The 19,725-nt window shown below is 40.1% G+C and overlaps 1 pseudogene and 3 gene segments (V, D, J or C); 2 read left to right on the top strand and 2 right to left on the bottom strand.

Moving 5' to 3' along the window:
• Window positions 1-1,241: 1,241 nt before the first annotated feature.
• On the bottom strand, window positions 1,242-2,623 carry LOC134644703 (Ig lambda chain C region-like). The segment is given in 2 exon segments: window positions 1,242-1,564; window positions 2,587-2,623. Coding segments are annotated over 2 exon segments (360 nt in total).
• On the top strand, window positions 2,622-6,393 carry LOC134644702 (uncharacterized; annotated as a pseudogene).
• A 2,168-nt stretch (window positions 6,394-8,561) lies between these two features.
• Window positions 8,562-10,523, bottom strand: LOC134644700 (Ig kappa chain C region, B allele-like). The segment is given in 2 exon segments: window positions 8,562-8,980; window positions 10,455-10,523. A coding segment is annotated over 1 exon segment (312 nt).
• Window positions 10,524-10,993: 470 nt separating this feature from the next.
• Window positions 10,994-11,460, top strand: LOC134644699 (immunoglobulin kappa variable 4-1-like). The segment is given in 2 exon segments: window positions 10,994-11,045; window positions 11,138-11,460. Coding segments are annotated over 2 exon segments (375 nt in total).
• The last annotated feature ends 8,265 nt before the right edge of the window (window positions 11,461-19,725 follow it).

Below are 19,725 nucleotides of genomic sequence, written 5' to 3'. Positions count from 1 at the left end.
TTAGTGTCAGATGTATGACAGTAGGGGAACCATGCATCTGTTAATGAGACAAATATAATGAAAAGTTTTAATGACCCTCTCCTCACATGACCTCTGTGTTTTCTGTTTCATTGGGAGAGGTGGGTGGTTTCCTCCTACAGTGTGTTTTGCACACTTTCATGCATCACTGCTCCTCACAGTTTAAGTTCTGCTGTCACACATGCTCTCATGCACTTCCACTGAAAACTGAGTCAGGATGGTGTTTCCAATGTTGGTGGTTCTTTTGTTAGGCTTTCTGAGTCAGGGTGAGAGATTCAAAAAACTAACAATAATATTTCAGGAGAATGTTGTTTGGTGAAATTTACTCGGCTCGTTTTATGTGTACATTCATTCTGAAGTTTAAACTGTCTTCCTGATGCATGTTTTTGGGGAATAAAAATACATTTTAAATTTTTTTCCCTTCATTTCAGAGTCATTTGCCAATAATTTTCTGATTCAGACTGATGAAGTCAAGTCTGTCAGTCTTGGTGGGACTGTGACCATCAGCGCCAGAGGAAGTAGAAACATTGGTGCTGATCTCAGTTGGTACCTTCAGAAACCTGGACAGCCTCCCAAACTTCTTATATACAGAGCATCAACTCGCTCCTCAGGAACGCCGTCTCGATTCAGTGGCAGTGGATCTGGTTCTCAGTACACTTTAACCATCAATGGGTTTCAGGCTGAAGATGCTGGAGATTATTACTGTCTGGGTGCCCATAGTAGTGGAGTGTTCACACAGTGATTTATAGCTGTTCAAAAACCTCCTTCAGTCTGGCTGAAGGCTGCAGGTGCAGAGTGACAGACTGCAATAACTGATCAACTTCACACCGCAATAGCAAAAACACAATAAATCTAAACAAAACTGAAAAAATACACAGCTTTGTTTATAAAAATGTTACTTAAAGAAGTTTCAATGAATTTGTGCAAAATGATATATATATATCTAAGAGAAATATGGAGGTTTGATCAAGTATTTATATGCAAAGCAATGGAAAAACAATAACACAAAAGTGAATTTTCATAAGCTGCGATTTTATTTTGTGATCCAGACTTGTGTTTTCTTTCTTACAGCATGGTTTTAAAGCACAATATAATATGAATAGCTGATGAATTCTGCATTTAGATTAATAGAGTCAAACATCTGCAGAAATATCGCAACAGAGGAGACATGTAGCTTCATCAAAATATAAAACGCTTCACAGGCATGAAATATTGTTGAAGCTCTACTCTGAGCAGTGGTCAGGGTCCAGGGTTTGAGTGACGGGGCTCTGTCCACTCAGGCTGGCCTCACAGCTCACTGAGCCCGCCTTCCTCCACTGGTCTGCAGAGAGGCTCAGAGTGCTGCTCCAGCTGTAGCGGCCGTCTGTCCCCAAGACCTCCAGGCTGCTTGACACCCCTGAGGATGTGCTAGTGCCCCCCACCTTCCAGCCCAGCTTCCAGTTTGAGGGGAAGCCCCCGGTGGCCAAACAGACCAGAGTGGCACTACTCTGTTTGTCTTCCTCTTTGGATGGAGGGAGGACAGTGAGGGTGGGTCTCACCACACCCACTAGAGGAGAGAGAGGGGAGAAGAGCAACATAAGAATGAAAGCAGGAAAGAAATACCTACATGGTGTTTAATCACTGATCAGTGATGAATATTATTATTTCTGTAATGTTTTACAGTCAATAACTCATCTATTTGATAATTTTCAATGTTACACTCACAGAGTTGAAACACTGATGTGCAGTTTAAACTTTGTCATCTGCTTCTTTCACTTCCTTTAAACTACAAGTACAATCAATCATCCATGAACTCAAAGCTGGACTGTGTTTACTGACACTTTTTTATTTTTACCTTTTGGAAATCCATAAATTAATATTTGAAAAAAGTTATATTCAAAATAAAAACAATAAAGAAATAAATCCACAAACACTATATTTGACAATTGCAGCTTGAAAATAACCAAACCTGAAATATTTTAACTGGAAAACACTAAAATAAAACATTTCAGATGAATTTAAAAATGAAAAGGAAACAAAAGAAAAAAAAGGGAGATCAATTTTGTTTTATAAATAAATAAAATGATCAACAGCAATCCCCAAACCTGATCAAATATCTTTTCAAAATTTTATAAAATGTTTTGTAATGGTAGTAGTTGCGAAAACTATATATTTAATTTTAAAAAAACAAAAAACAAAAAAAACACATGAAAACTGTTTAAAACAGCAAAGAGAAACGCTTCAAGAAATATGAATTCCCAAAGTCTGACAAAATAATAAAGACAGTTTTACGGGTATATTGGATTTGTTGATACAAAAATCAAAAGTAAGTATACAAACCAGAGTACCATTTTAATCCAGGTGTTAAAAAAAAGTAAATGTGTTTCCAATATATTTTTCTCTATTCCATAAAATCATTAATGGTATTAGTTTCAAACTATTTTCTTTTGATTTTGTGCCTCCCGTTTCCTTCAGTGTGTTGAGAGCAGAGAAATCATTTCCATAGAGAGGAGGCTTTGCATCATCAGCTGATCCTCCAGAGAACTGAGAAGGTTTATAGTCCTGTGAGTTCAACACTGCAGGACTCACATCTGTCAGTCAACACAGCAGAAAGCACAACCACCATGACTCTCATCACCATCCTCATCTGGACGCTGACCTGCTGCTGTTTTACAGGTTCATTCACTCAGCAACATTTCAAACATGATGTGCTGCTTTTTCTCTCATTGATTTCTGCTGATAAATGAATGATTTGTTTTTGTCTGCAGGATGCAGCGGTCAGGTGACTGTGACTCAACATCCAGCAGTGACATTTACTCCTGGAAACACTGTCACTCTGACCTGTAGGACCAGCCCAGCTGTTCGCAGATGGGATAGTGGTAATGAGGGTCTGTACTGGTATCAACAGAAATCTGGACAGACCCCAAAGCTCCTAATAAGATATGTGAAAACGCTTCAGTCAGGAACACCATCTCGATTTAGTGGCAGTGGAAGCAGCTCTGACTTCTCTATGACCATCAGTGGAGTTCAGACTGAAGATGCAGCAGTTTACTACTGTCAGAGTGTGCACAGTGGCCCAGTGTCCACACAGTGATTTGTAGTCGTACAAAAACCTCCCTCAGTCAGACTGCAGAGACACTGAGCTGTTACAGCAGGAACTGACTGCAGCTGTTTAAAAAGAATAGACTCTGACACAGACCACTGAACACAGAGCTGACAGTAACCTCACCAAGCACTAAATACCAAATTGGAATTTGTTGTTTTACTAGGGGGCATTTTGAAATAAGGATTTTTTAAATATCTGCTGTGACCAAGTCATTTTCTGTTTATATTACTTGATTAAATTCCTATTAAGAGTTTTGATGTATTTATAAACAGATGAATTACAAATGTTTACATTTATATTCCACTTAACCTTCTTGATCGTGTTTGAAAAACAACAACAAATCCAGTTTTTAAATTTTTTTCCCACTGTATGTTTGTCACCTTTATTATAAATATAAAACACATGTATTTCTTGATCATTGTCAAGCTATTAAATCTACAGGAATCATTTGATTTCTGCTAATCCATTAATAATCATAATTCCAATTAAAAACATCTATACCCACCACCTGAGCTACGTATCACTCATTGACTGCGTGGAAAAGTGGGAGTCATGTAAAGAACAAAAAAGTATGAACCCCCAGGAAAGCAGGCAGATAAGTGATTACATCTCTTCCTTACTGAATGCACAACCTTCATATTACTCTCTAAGAAGTTGTTGTTATTACTGTTCCCTCAAACTTTACTATTTACGGAAGTAGCAGGCTGCTTGTTTCATACTGAACTCCTGTCCTGGGCTTCAGGTAAACCATTTGTCATCACTGGGGGAGCACAGAGCCCTGCTGGAGGTGAGAGCAGAGACAAATGAGGACCCTGTTAGTTTAATTTAGAATAAACACTAAAAATGGATCAGAGGCTTGTCCACCTCTCTCCAAAAGTTATAAATAAATAGTTGTAAAGAAAATGTTTAGCCAGAATGCCGAAATGAAAATTCAATTTGCATTATTTTTGTGTTTTTTGTTGTTTAAGTGGTTTTGTAGAAGAGGAGATTTGGAAGTATAAAATGTCTTGAATGTATTTCTGCTCATCTTTAAACTAAAGTGCAGCTTTGAGTATGGATACCGGGCCTGCAAGGCTACTCAGGTTTTCCAGCTGTCAGAGGAATCAGGGTAGACATTTGGAGGACTTCAGGGCAGTAGTAATGGGCTTATTCCCTCATCCATTGCTCCATCTAAGCTCTATATTGCTTCCTGGGTAAGAGTCATACAATTAAAGATTTAGTTAGACTGCGAGCCGATTCCGACACCCTGTACTGGGGTGCTGGAAGTGTTGTTCTCTCACACACAAAGTTTTTCTTTCCTTCTAAAAACTTTGAAATTCATATTGATCCGAGTGAGCTCATCTCACACTGAGGTCCTCACCTGGGCTTTAGCATTCGCTGAGTTTATTTCTCCTTTCAACCAGGTCTACCAGCTTAGGCTCAGTGTGTTACTGCTGCTCTTCTCCTTCGAACTGATCAGGATCCTCTCTGTCACATTTGGGGGACCACAGGCCCTACTGGAGGTGAGAGCAGAGAGAAATGAGGAGCCTGCAAATTTAACTCATAATGAACACTAGAAATGGGTAAAAAGCTTAACAACCTTTCACTCAAGAGTCATAGCATTCAACCACAGTAAGATTTAAAATTCATGAATATTTAGATTATTGTTTATGTTGCTGTAAGTCATTAAAAAAACACCCTTAAGGATGCAAAAAGACAAGTTGCTGTCCATGTTCTCTGATTTTAACTGATGTATTCTCTGTTATTCTTTCCTCAAGACAGAAATAATATTATTTCTTATTTTAGAATCCTTTGACAACATTTTTTTTACTCAAACCAATAAAGCAAAGTCTGTCAGTCTTGAAGGGACTCTCACCATCAGCTCTGCAGGGAGTTCAGATATTGATAATGATCTCAGTTGGTACCTTCAGAAACGTAGACACCCTCCAAAGCTCCAACCACAAAACTTCGGATTTTGTGGCCCCTCTTAGTCTACGAAGTTCCCATCTCAACAGTGGAAGGCTTCGAGATGAGGATCAGCAGGTTTCTGTGCAGGTGGTTGGTACTGCCACGAAGCCTGAGCAGCATCGCTCTTTATGGTCATAACAACAAGCTGAAGCTCCCCTTTAGCAGCCTAAGTGAGGAGTTCATGATGAGTCGGTCCAGGGAGCTGCTCCAATATCGGGAGTCCAGTGACCCCCGGGTTGCCCTGGCTGGAATAGAGGTTAGGACAGGGCGGAAGTGGAGAGCTGCTGAGGCTGTAGACATTGCAGTATCAAGACTACAGCAAAGGGTGCTGGTGGGTACAGTGGCCCAGGGGAGAGCAGGCTTGGGTAGCAGTAGAACACCTAACTATGACAAGGCACATGGGAAAGAGAGGCGGTCGCTGATCCTTGAGGAGGTGTGAGCAGGAGTTGAAGAGAAGTGGGCCAGCCAAATGGTGCAATTGAGGCAACAGGGGGCTTGGACAAGATGGGAGCACGAGCAAGCTGTAGAGCGCAAAGTCACATGGAATGAGCTGTGCAAAGCTGAACCCCAGCAGACAAAATTCCTGATCCAGGTGGTATTTGATGTGCTACCAAGTCCATCGAATCTCTTCACATGGGGGAAGGTGGAGACACCAGGCTGTGTTCTCTGTCAGAAGAGAAGAACCCTAGAGCACATTTTAAGCTGCTGCACAAAAGCCCTGGGCGAAAAGCGATGTCGCTGGCGAGACGATCAAGTCCTGAAGGCGGTAGCAGATTCCGTCTGCAGCGGGATCAGTCTTAATAAGAGCGTCTGCCCAGTAAAGAATACAGTTATGTTTATAAGAGCTGGGGAGAAGCCAGCAGCACCAGTCCGAAACATCTCGCCTGGCCTGTTGGCAACGGCGTACGATTGGGAGCTGAGAGCTGCCCTGGCAAAGCAGTTAAAGTTCCCCGAAGCAGTAGCCAAGGCAACTCTAAGGCCAGATATAGTTGTTACATCAGTTGTCTCCAAGCAGGTAATCCTTCTGGAGCTTACTGTGCCTTGGGAAGACCGTATGGAGGACGCTCATGAGAAGAAGAGGGCAAAGTATTCCGAGCTAGTGGAGGAGTGCCGGAGTAATGGCTGGCGGGCAAGATGCCAACCCACTGAAGTGGGATGTCGAGGATTTGCGGGTCAGTCCCTTTGCAGGGCATACAAAATGCTAGGCATCGTAGGGGCTAACCAGCGAAGAGCTATCAAGGTGGTCACCAACGCAGCAAAAGCGGCGTTGAGGTGGATGTGGATCAAAAGAGGAGAGGCGTGGCATGTAGGGAAGCGCTACCTGGACACAAGCTGGGGCTTGATCAACCCTGGCTGGGTCACCTGGGAGAGGGGGTGTGATTGTTGAAAGACCCGAAACCCCCAATGACCCCAGGTTACATCACTGATAATGTGTCCAGGGGCACAGGAGGGTGTATCATCAACTGTACATACTTGGCATCAAATCACTTCTCAGGAACTCCATCTCAATTCACTGGCAGTAGATCTGGTTCTCAGTATTCATGAACCATCAGTGATATTTGGGCTGAAAATGCAGGAGATTATTGCTGTCTGGGCTTCTATAATGATGACACATTCACACAGTGGCTTGGAGCTGTGTAAAACCTCTTCAGTCTCACTATTATGTTGAACTGTGACAAAAAACCCCCCAAAGAGAGTCACTTTCTTCTTCAGTTCATAAGGAAAATCATCAGACCCTTCATTTCAGCAACATGGAAAGTTTTATAAAGCCAAATAAGAATTTATCAAAAAACATCAACGATTGTTTGGAACTAAAAGAATAATAATAAAATAAAATTGTAAAAAAATTCTATGGAGTGTGATACTGTAATAAACCAATGAGCGCAGAGCTGAGGGATGATTTCACTTTGCAACTCAAACACTTTATCTCCCCTTACAAAACACACACACACACCTACACACACACACACACACACACACACACACACACACACACACACACACACACACACACACACACACATATATATATGTGTGTGTTCTCAACACACTTTATCCATCAGTGATATTCAGGCTGAAGATGCTGGAGATTATTACTGTCAGGCTTCACACAATGATTTATAGCTGTAAAAAACATGGTCTTCAATCTGGCTTAAACACAAGACAAGTGCACCCTCCACCCCTAACCCACAGATTTCTTCTCAATCAAAGAGAAAGATTTAGAAAGTCAAATGATATAATACATGAGCAATTAGCAATATCCCATCAACTCAACCCTAACCCACTGATGAACAGTGAGCCTGCTTTTGAAATAAATTAAACATCACTCATATTTTGTGACTAAAATAAAATGTCTAAACAGTTTGAAGCTTCAAATGTATTTATATTTAGTATGAACTTGTAATGAACCACTGGTATCAGATGCCAGTTCATCTGTGACTCAGTCTCCTGTATTTAAGGCTGCTGCTTTGGGGCAGACGGTCTCAGCAGATTTGAATCTGATACTCTGAGTCATTTCAGCAGCAGTGGATCTGAGCCTGAATTCTGACAATAAACTGAGTTCAGGCTCCAGATGGAGGAGATTACTACTGTATGGGAGTGTATTCTGACCCAGCATGCACACTGATATCAAGTCGTGGAAACTAAAGCATATCTTTTCTTCTTTTCAGTTATTAAGAATATTTAAAATGAAGTGGCACAATTTAGGGTCTGTATCATTTGATATTGTGGTGGCAGATTTCTTTTCTCATGTATTAATCACATATTTTAATCATATCACTTTAGTATAGCAAGATCACTCCTGTCACTAGTATGCATGCATGTGGAATGTTATCATAAGTGAGCCCCAGGTTTTATTGCACCTTCACAGAGGGTTCATTGTAGACTTGAAGATCTCCAAACATCCTGGTCTTAGGGAGGTGACGGCTAAGCAGAAAACAAGGTCATAATTCTCTCTGTGAGGAAGGGGGTTTAAGAATGGGGCTGATGGTATAGTTGCTGATTTACATATTTGATTATGAGCACACTAACTAAGATACATTCTACACTGACATTTTTGAGCTTTTATTTTTTAGATCTCTTCATGGTTTTGATTTCAAGTGAAACATTTATTTACTGAATCAAATTCAAGTTATTTATTTTTCCACAAGAGTAAAATTTGGAGATATTATCTTCCTGCTAAAAGAAATAAATACATGACCACAAGCTTCTTTCAGCAATTCCCTTAATTTTAAGAGATCAACACATATTTGATTTATCCCAGATGTTCAGGCCAGATGCAGCCCTGCCATTTTCATCTCCTCCCAGACTTGATTTTCCATGTGTTAGGCAAACAGGTTAATTTATAGTACACGACACTAAAATTATAGAGCAACTATATTCAAAAATACTTAATAATATGGATCACTGCAAGCTTTATTGGCAAAAATATGAATCATTAATATGGCAGTTATTAGGCACACTCACATCCAGCTGTTACACATGTCACTGTGTAAGTTTTGTTATCAAATAATTTCATCTACAAACTTTCAAACTCATATTGATCAGAGCAGCAGGGATGTATCTCCTGCTTCCCCACACTAAGCTCCTGTCCTGGACTTCAGCAGCCCCTCTAGCCCTCACACCGGTTCTTGCGGAAGGACTTGGCCTGCCGGTGGTCATGATGGTTCACCCTGCAGGAGAACACCTCTGCGTTCATCCAGTTCTCTTGGCTCAGCATCAGGGTGCTGCTGCTGCTGTAGCGACTACTCTTCTCTTCTTCTAAGCTGTTCAGGACCCCCTCTGTCACCTCTGTGCCATCTACTTCCCATCTCACTTCAGCTCCCCGAGGAGAGTAGCCGGTCAGCAGGCAGGCCAGTGTGACTGGGCCTCCAGAGAGCTTCTCAGAGGAGGGTTGAAGCAGAGAGACTGAGGGTCTGACCATGGGGCCAGCTGGAGGGAAGATCACAGACACACAAGGCGTAGATTATCCTCTACTGCAGGACAGATAGCTGACACGAGACAGTTATGATACATGACAGAGATTAACAGGCCTGTGGATTAACTGTATGGTGATATTGTGATAAAACAGAGCAGAGAAACTAAGAAATTTTAGGATGTTAGGCTTTGACAAAGAATAACGTATTAGAGAAGGTACCGCTGTATTTGTCTTCTTGATGATAAAAATTGAAATGTGTACAGGAAACGTTAAAGTTTGTCATCTGTTTGTTTCACTTCCTTTTCATCACATCAGACTAACGAACTGTAAAGTCAACCGTTAAAGTGCATCTGTACGAAAACTAATTCATTTAGTCAACAGCATAAAATGTGATATCCAACATGGTGTCAAACATTTCAGTGAAATTCCTCATATAATATTTTTAGCACAGTTATGATAAATGACAGAGATTAACAGGATTGTGCATCACACTGTGATCAGACTAAGGAGAGGAGGTAATACATAGAAGAACATAACACTTTAATTAAATTGTGTTTTTACACTCAATTAAAATCTTTGGAAAAGGTACAATAATTTAGAGTAAATTACTCTAAAACACGGGCGATCGTGGCTCAAGAGTTGGGAGTTCGCCTTGTAATCGGAAGGTTGCCGGTTCGAGCCCCGGCTTGGACAGTCTCGATTGTTGTGTCCTGGGGCAAGACACTTCACCTGGTGCCTACTGGTGGTGGTCAGAGGGCCCGGTGGCGCCAGTGTCCGGCAGCCTCACCTCTGTCAGTGCACCCCAGGGTGGCTATGGCTACAATGTAGCTTGCCATCACCAGTGTGTGAATGGGTGGATGACTGGATGTGTAAAGTGCTTTGGGGTCCTTAGGGACTAGTAAAGTGCTATATAAATACAAGGCATTTACCATTTTTTGTTGTTACAGTTATTTTCTTGATGGAAAACAAACAGATCTGGACTTTGTCATCTGTTTGTTTCACTTCCTTTTTACTACATCAGACTAATAAACTATAAACTCAGTGATGAAACCATTAATCTGCATATAAATAAAAATCTTTAATACAAAAATATTTTTAATCTGCTCACTGTTTGTATAAATAACTAAAATTCCTTGTGCTATATTTTTAGTCTCAGATTTTGTGAAAAAAATATTTATTCACAGATAAATGCAAAAAAAAAAAAGCCTTGCTCAAAGCAGATTAACTGAATGCATTATTTCAATTTTCTGTACTATATAAACTTGATATATAAACATGATATACTGTATACTGATATGATAATACTGTATTATTTATTTAAACTCTTCTGGTAGTTTTCTGAAGTTTTTAGTATCAGCCACTATGACCAAATCCAATCACATCATGTAAAAAACCCAGAATAAAATCTTGTTTAAAGAAATTCTGATGACATATTTCAAATAGCAATAGTTTAATATTTTGAAGTAATGAGGAGATTTAGATACTTACAGTGAATGATGAGTTTGGTTCCTCCACCAAAAGTCCACCACAGTGATACAAACTCATTAAGTGGCCGTACAAAAACCTCCTGCTCTCTGAACAAACCTCTAACCACTGAAAATGATCTTTTTTCCCCAGTAAACTTCACAGTTTACAAGGCAAAAGCATTTGCTATCAAATACATGCAACTATATATATTTTAAAAAATTTATGATCATTTTCATCATTTTTTTTTTTTTGCTGGTTGATCCAAGAAAGTAAAATATAGCATTTTAAACCAAATGTTAAAAAAATGCTCTTATCTTTCCTGAACTATTTAAATGTATTCTGTTAGAATCATAATTATATCATATTCATTCATTTAGATATCAAAAGTATTTCTTCTCACATTGTTTTGTGGATGTTGAGAGCAGAGAAATCATTTCCATAGAGAGGAGGCTTTGCATCATCAGCTGATCCTCCAGAGAACTGAGAAGGTTTATAGTCCTGTGAGTTCAACACTGCAGGACTCACATCTGTCAGTCAACACAGCAGAAAGCACAACCACCATGACTCTCATCACCATCCTCATCTGGACGCTGACCTGCTGCTGTTTTACAGGTTCATTCACTCAGCAACATTTCAAACATGATGTGCTGCTTTTTCTCTCATTGATTTCTGCTGATAAATGAATGATTTATTTTTGTCTGCAGGATGCAGCGGTCAGGTGACTGTGACTCAACCTCCAGTAGTGACATTTACTCCTGGAAACACTGTCACTCTGACCTGTAGGACCAGCCAAGCTGTTTACAGAAATTCTAATGGGGATTTCATATTCTGGTATCAACAGAAATCTGGACAGGCTCCAAAGCTCGTAATAAGATTTGCAAAAACGCTTGAGTCAGGAACACCATCTCGATTTAGTGGCAGTGGAAGCAGCTCTGACTTCTCTATGACCATCAATGGAGTTCAGGCTGAAGATGCAGCAGTTTACTACTGTAAGAGTTACCACAGCGGTGGGGGGTTAACACAGTGATTTATAGTCGTACAAAAACCTCCCTCAGTCAAACTGCAGAGACACTGAGCTGTTACAGCAGGAACTGACTGCAGCTGTTGAAAAAGAAGAGACACTGACACAGACCACTGAACACAGAGCTGACAGTAACCTCACCAAGCACTAAATACCAACTTGAAAGTTGTTGTTGGTGTTTTAGGGGGCATTTTTATTTATTATTTTAGTTTTAATTTTTCAGCATCCTATTTAAACAACACATGTGACAAACAAAAAACAAAGTTTTTCAGATCATTAAGAGGTTTCACAGGACACTTTGGCATGTTTCTGCTTTTCTTTCCCACGAGAAAACCAAAAAAAAAGCTGCTTGCTTTCATGGAAAAAAAAGTTTTGTTTTTTTTTCTAAATAAAGCTGAACGAGAAAGGGATTGACTTACACATTACCTGTGTAACAACAACAGATGTGTGTTTGCCTATATTTCAAATCAGTTCCATGTCTCTCTCTTATAATGTCTCTGGTGTAATGCAGAACCGAACCTAGCGGTGACCAAGGTTAGCACAAACTGTCCTACACCAGTCCAACAGAATTCATCAGTGTGAACTGAAACACAGCACTGCAAACTATCCAATATCTCATTGAAAAACTGATTGAAAAATAATAATAATATAATTATAATATAATTAGAACCCTACATATACGCTTTGCGTTTCTAGTTACTCAAATGACGCTTGATAAGCAGCCTTTGCCTTAGAAAAAAAATTCTAATCTCATCTTCACACTAATTATGTGTCAAATGACATTGAAGTAGTTTGTGTTATATATATCGATCTGGCTGAAACTCTGAATTTGAAATGAGCTGCAATTTCAAAAAAATGTACTCTGATTACACTCAATTTACTTCTAATGTGAGAACCTAGATTTAATTACTCATTAATTAAGCTGCTGGTTGTGACTGAAACTTTCTTAAAAATGTTATAATGTAACATAAAACATTCAGAGAAATTGGATATTTCTAATTGTCTAGATCGCTTGGTAGTTTTAATTTAAACTGAAGAATTAATTTGCTGAATCAAACTCATGTTGCACCCTCACAGAGGCATGACTCCATTCTCCTTTTGGCAACTTTATTCTCCTCAGTTTGGACAGGCTCCAAAGCTCCTAATAAAATTTGCAAAAACGCTTGAGTCAGGAACACCATCTCGATTTAGTGGCAGTGGAAGCAGCTCTGACTTCTCTATGACCATCAGTGGAGTTCAGGCTGAAGATGCAGCAGTTTACTACCGTCAGAGTTTACATGAAATAAGCTCTCACAGGACGCTTTGCCATGTTTCTGCTTTTCTTTCCCACAAGAAAAAAAGCTGCTTGCTGTCATGGGAATTTTTTTTTTTTTCTAAATAAAGCTGAATGAGAAAAGGATCAACTTACACATTACCTGTGTAACAACAGCAGATGTGTGTTTGCCTATATTTCAAATCAGTTCCATGTCTCTCTCTTAAAATGCCTCTGGTGTCTCTGGTGTAATGCAGGACCGAACCTAGCACCAGTTCAACAGAATTCAGCTGCGTGAACTGAAACACAACACTGCAATCTATCCAATATCTCATTGAAAAACCGACTGAAAAATAATAATAATATAATTAGAATATAATTAGAAACCTGCATATAAGCTTTGCATTTCTAGTTACTCAAATGACGCTTGTTAAGGAGCCTTTGCCTTAGAAAAGAAATTCTCATCTCATCTTCACACTAATTCTGTGTCAAATGACATTGAAGTAGTTTGTGTTATATATATCGATCTGGCTGAAACTCTGAATTTGAAATGAGCTGCAATTTCAAAAAAATGTACTCTGATTACACTCAATTTACTTCTAAAGTGAGAACCTATATTTGATTACTCATTAATTAAGCTGCTGGTTGTGACTGAAACTTTCTTAAAAATGTTATAATGCAACATAAAACATTCAGAGTAATTGGATATTTCTAATTGTCTATGTCTCTTGGCAGTTTTAATTTAAACTGAAGAACTGAAGAGTTCAATAAGACTAACATTTGGAGATACATGAATTGATTTTTCGTGTGTTAGGCACGCAGGTTAATGTATTGTACCACATGCTCCAATTATCGAGCCACTATATTTCAAAATAAGACAAAAATACTTAATAATATGGATCACTGCAAGCTTTATTGGCAAAAATATTAATTGGCAGTTATTAGGCACACTCACATCCAGCTTCTACATATGTCACTATCTAATTTGTCGTTATCAAATAATTTAATCTCCAAAGTTTCAAACTCATATTGATCAGAGCAGCAGGGATGTATCTCCTGCTTCCCCACACTAAGCTCCTGTCCTGGACTTCAGCAGCCCCTCTAGCCCTCACACTGGTTCTTGCAGAAGGACTTGGCCTGCCGGTGGTCATGATGGTTCACCCTGCAGGAGAACACCTCTGCGTTCATCCAGTTCTCTTGGCTCAGCAACAGGGTGCTCTTGCTGCTGTAGCGACTACTCTTCTCTTCTTCTAAGCTGTTCAGGACCCCCTCTGTCACCTCTGTGCCATCTACTTCCCATCTCACTTCAGCTCCCTGAGGAGAGTAGCCGGTCAGCAGGCAGGCCAGTGTGACTGGGCCTCCAGATATATATCCAACATGGTGTCAAACATTTCAGTGAAATTCCTCATATCATATTTCAGCGACAGACAGCTGAGTATTACACAGTTATGATAAATGACAGAGATTACCAGGCCTGTGGATTAACTGTGTGCATCACTGTGATCAGACTGAGGAGAGGAGGTTAATAAAATTGTGTTTTCACACTCAATTAAAATCTTTGTAAAAGTTACAATAATAGTAAATGTCTTGTTGTTACTGTTATATTCTTGATGGAAAACAAACAGAGCTGGACTTTGTCATCTGTTTGTTTCACTTCCTTTTTACTACATTAGACTGATAAGCTATTAACTCAGAGATGAAATTGTTAATCTGCAAATAAATAAAAGATCTTTAAGGCAAGAATATTTTGATCCTGCTGACTGTTTGTATAAATAACAAATTCCTTTTGCTATATTTTCAGTCTCAGATTTTGTGAAAATCTGACCCCTGTTCCTGATGAGCACATGGTTGGTCCTGCTGAGCAGGCATTTTGTTCTCAGAATCCTCAGCCACGCCTTTTGGCCAGACAGGAAACAGCCACCGCCCAAAACCAGGTAACTCAAAGAAAGAGAAACATAATTAATATAACAGAAAACATTGTTAGAAAAACCACACAATGCTATTATGCACACGCCTCATAATATCAGTGTTAGGTTTAAATAAAATGATTAATGAATTATATTAATGAAGAAAACTGCAAAAAAAAAACCAACTAATAAAGTGAACAAATGGACGGATTTACCCATTTATTATTTGTTTTCACTCTTATTTATTTATTTATTTTGGGTAAATCTTTTTTTTTTTAACTTATTCATGTATCATGTTTGGCATGCCAAGTGTACAGCACTTTGTGTTCAGCTGTGTTGTTGTTAAAGTGCGATATAAATAAATTGCTTGCTTGTATGTGTGGCTGATACCATCACAACCAGTGATGGTGCATGATCTTGTTGTTTGTTGGATACAATTCAAACATAACTGATTTTTGTTACTGAAATTAAATCTCTAAAAAGTGTGAAGCACCTGACCCCCCAGCCCCAATAATTTTAATAAAGTAACATATTTTAATTTCCAGGATCAGATGCCAGTTCATCTGTGACTCAGTCTCCTGAATTTAAGGCTGCTGCTTTGGGGCAGATGGTCTCTCTGAGCTGTACAGCCAGTCAAGGAGTTGATGATGATCTCAGCTGATATCTACAGAAACCTGGACAGCCTCCCAAACTGCTGTTTTACAAAATCAGCAGCCGTGAATCTGATACTCCGAGTCATTTCAGCAGCAGTGGATCTGAGCCTGAGTTCGCTCTGACAATCAATGGAGTTCAGGCTGCAGATGCAGGAGATTACTACTGTATGGGAGCGTATGAAGGCCCAGTGTTCACACAGTCGTACAAAAACCTCCCTCAGTTACTATTTGCAGTGTTGCAGCTGTGAGCTTCTGATACAGACTCTGACATGCATCACTGGTTCACTGAGTCCACTTTCAGAGGTGGGAACTAAAATATTTATTCATTCCTGATCACATCATTAAGAAGATGATGTGACACTGTTTAGAATCTGTAACATATTATGCTTATCTCACTACATTTTGTATTACTTCTAATTTCCTGTGCATAATAAGTTAACATAAAAATAATTTTGTTTGTACAATACATTTTAAAACATAAAGTTATAAGGTGCTTCACATTTTAAATAAAATATAGTTAGATGTAATAAGTTTTCATATCACAACATATCAAACATAAATACATATTTAGATACAAGTAACTGGTGACAACAAAGGCCAAAATTAAAAAGCTACATGATCAGGATAACTTAAACAAGCAGAAAATGCATAAAAATGTATTTGCTACAGCCTCAAAAGACTTAAAACAGAAACGGATCAGATGATTGGAGAGTCTGACTGCAATAACAAGCTGGTAGCAGTGGTGCTGCATAAACAGGGGCCTGACCATGAAAGGCTTTAAATTTAATTAATAACATTTTAAAATTTATTCTATATTTTGTTGGAAGCCCACAAAGGGAGGCAAGAAAACATCCACAGAAAATACGTCTAGTAATCAAAACCAACTATTGAACCCAGACCCTGTACACAGTTTTTACTTAAATAAAAATCACCTACTTTGATTTGAATTAGACAATGATTTGGTTTCATGTATCAAAATCTGTCCTGCACCAGTCCAACAGAGTCCATCAGTGTAAACTGCATTTACTGTCTAATAAAAAGTTTGAGTAAAGTGTAATATGTATCATTTAATTTGCTTTCAAAAACATTTTAGAATATGAAAAACCCAGATAACTAACTACATTTCCTTATTACTATTGTTATAAAGAATTACTCATCTCATCTTTCAACTTTTATATTTTCACCCCTGGTTGCAATGATGATTCATATTTTCTTTCTTATATTATTTAAAATTGTTTAATAAACCAAAACTCTCATTTGCTACCATTAACATAAATAAACAAATAAATGACCAGAAGTTTCTTTCAGTTGATCTGCTAATTATAAAAGATCAATATATATTTGATTTGTCCCATTTTGTGTTTCTTTCTTTCTGTTTTGGATCTTTCATGTGTTGATAGGTTAATCTACAGTACACTACACTCCAGTTAGTGTATAGCTACTGTATTTAAAAAATAATCCATATTTGATAGCTGAACATGAGACAGTTATGATACATGAGAGAGATTAACAGGCCAGTGGATTAACTGTATTATGGTACTGTGATGAAACGGGAGGAATTGAGAAGTGAGAAGATATAAGACTTTACCAAAGTATAACTAATCAGTAAATGTGTCGCTACATTTATTTTCTTATTATAAAAATTAAATGTGTAAAATTCATCATCTGTTCATTTCACTTCTTTTTCATCACATTAAAATAAACGAATGTAAACTCATCCATTAAAGTGCATCTGTATGAAAGCAAATTAATTTAGTCAACAACATAAAATGGTATATCCCACAGGGTGAGTGTCAAAAACTTCAAATATCAAAATATGTCATATTATATTTTCAGTGTCAGACAGCTCGGCATTAGACAGTTATGTTACACGACAGAGGTTAGCAGCACTGTGGATTAAATGTGTGCACGACACTGTGATCAAAGCGAGGACAGAAGGTGATAAAGATGAAAATGTAAGGTTTTAACAAATGTTACTAAATTGTATTTTCACAGTCAGTTAAAAATCTAAATCTGTTATGATAATACAGAGATACTGGATGTTATCTGTCATGGTCCTGGATCGTTGACTCAATATTTTGGGCAACGCAGTAAGGATATAATATAAACCCATCCCCATCTCCAGCTGCCTCCCTCTTCTCGCTCCACCACAGTCACCCACACATGCAGGGCCTTGGGGTAGGGGTGTGTCACCAGGGTGCAGGGGAGGCATCCCCCCCCTCTGTCCCCTTCTGGCTGCCTCTGCCTCAATTTTATCCCACAACTTAGACATTCACATTACTCACACTCTCATTACACATACATATAGGATCTTGGGGGTGGGCACGCCACACAGAATCCAAATTACCATCAGGGTGTACACCTCACCCCTGGCGTCGTTGCCCACCTCTCAATTTTAAATACACGTAGACATTGAGGGCTAGCAGGAGGGGCTATGCGCCTACCTGCTGCTCTGGCAGGTAGCTCCATGCCCTCCTGGGTTTTAAATGCACCTTAGAACACACATACATCAACACTACATATGAGCGGGTGGAGGGAGGTTTGGAGTCTTCACACACCCCCGTTCTCTGCGGCTTGCTGGAGCGGGGGGGCTAGGAGGAGGAGTTGGCCGTCCGACTGGGGTCTGGAATGTGGGGCCTCCCTGCTGCTGCGGAGTCGGGGCGGTCTGCTTCTCCCCACCGCAGGGAAAAGGGTAACACCACCTGGGTCTGGGTGCAGTTTCCCCCTCCAGGGGCAAGGGTACCCGGACCCGGTTCTTAGAGTACGCTTGGGGAGAGTGATTGTGTGTACAGCGTCTCTTTATGTCTGTCTCCGCGTTGGTTGAGTGTGGAATATTGCCTATGAGAGCATGAGGGTGGGAATGGATGTTTGTATCTGTGTGTGCCTGTATGTCTGTGTCTATATGTCAGGTTGGGTATCAGACGCCACCTCTCTGGGGACATCTCAGGCCCTCCAAGGTTTGGAGGCCTATCTCCCCCCACCACTTCCCCTGCCGGTGGTGGACGCCCTCAGACATCGGTGCGTTGGTGGTTCTCTGTGTCCGGGGGTGGGCGCCCAGGTACACACCGGCTCACTCCTTGGCGGCTGCTTATCGGGGCCTGGAGCCTGGGGCTCGCTCGGGCCACTTCGGAGGCGGGGTGCCCTCGGCCTCTCGGCCCGGGGCTCGGTCACTCAGGCACAGCTGGCTGCCGGCGGAGCTCACGGGCACGTCAGTGCAACCCCCCCGGCTTCTGCTCCGCGGCTGCTGAGTGACCCCTCATCTGGGACTCTCCTCAGCTCTTTCTGGGATAGTGACGCGGCTGCCCCTCTGTTGGTCTTCCTTGGTCTCTTGTGTTCTGGGGGCCTCTGGATGTCTGGAGTTTTGATCTCCTCCATACCTGCTTCATGCCCTGGAGGACGGGGCAGTGGCCCCCCAAACCCTCTAGCAGATCATTACATGAAGAAACCTTTTAAAAACAAGCGCGTTCATGCTCACAGGTGTACACACAGGTGATCACACACAAACTACACCCTTTTTGGCTCTTACCTCAAAGCACACTGTGCGCTGTCGATCTTACGTGCTGCACAATAATGTCTAACATTTAGTATTTACTGTCATATTCCCATAGATCATTGTGATGTTGTTTATTACTCTCGTTTTCTGCTTGCTCTCTCTTTCTTTCTCAACAGGTGAACCAGATGATCGATATATGTATTTTTTTGTCTGCTTATTTTGTTGGTTTTTGGTTTTTTGCCCTTTTTCCCCGTCCCTCTTCCCCGCTGTTTTTTTTTCCCTCTTTCTTTCTCCCCTTTCTTTCCCCCAGTTAAGTCTGTCCCGTATTCAGCAAGTGAAAATAAAATAAACAATAAAAGGTAAGTAAGTAAGTAAAATTTTATTTATATAGCACCTTTCAAGATAAAAATCACAAAGTGCTTTACAGAGGCAGAAAACAGACATTAAAATCCAAAACAAAACAAAATTAACCAAAAGCGAGTTTAAACAGAAAGGTTTTTAACTGCTTTTTAAAAGACATGACTGAGTCCACAGATCTCAAACTCAAAGGGAGCGAGTTCCAGAGTCTGGGAGCCACTGATACAAACGCTCTGTCACCTTTTGTTTTTAACCTTGTATGCGGGACAACCAGCAACCCCTGGTCACAAGACCTCAGGGACCTGCTGGGGTGATAAGAAAGAAGAAGATCACTTAAGTATGTTGGAGCTACACTGTGCAGGGCCCTATAAGTCATGATTAGGATCTTAAATTGGACCCTGAACTTGACAGGGAGCCAATGCAGCTGAATCAGCAGGGGAGTGGCATGGGAGTGTTTGTGATGCTTTGTCAGAAGCCTAGCAGCAGCGTTCTGAACAACCTGCAGCCGTTCCAGGGAGGCATTACTTAAGCAAGTAAACAAGGAATTACAATAGTCTAAGCGGGATGAAACAAAAGCATGAATAATCATTTCCAATTCGGAACGTGACA

This window comes from Pelmatolapia mariae, linkage group LG16_19 (genome assembly GCF_036321145.2).
Source record: "Pelmatolapia mariae isolate MD_Pm_ZW linkage group LG16_19, Pm_UMD_F_2, whole genome shotgun sequence".
Lineage (NCBI taxonomy): Eukaryota > Metazoa > Chordata > Actinopteri > Cichliformes > Cichlidae > Pelmatolapia > Pelmatolapia mariae.
This window is presented reverse-complemented; position numbering and strand designations above follow the sequence as displayed.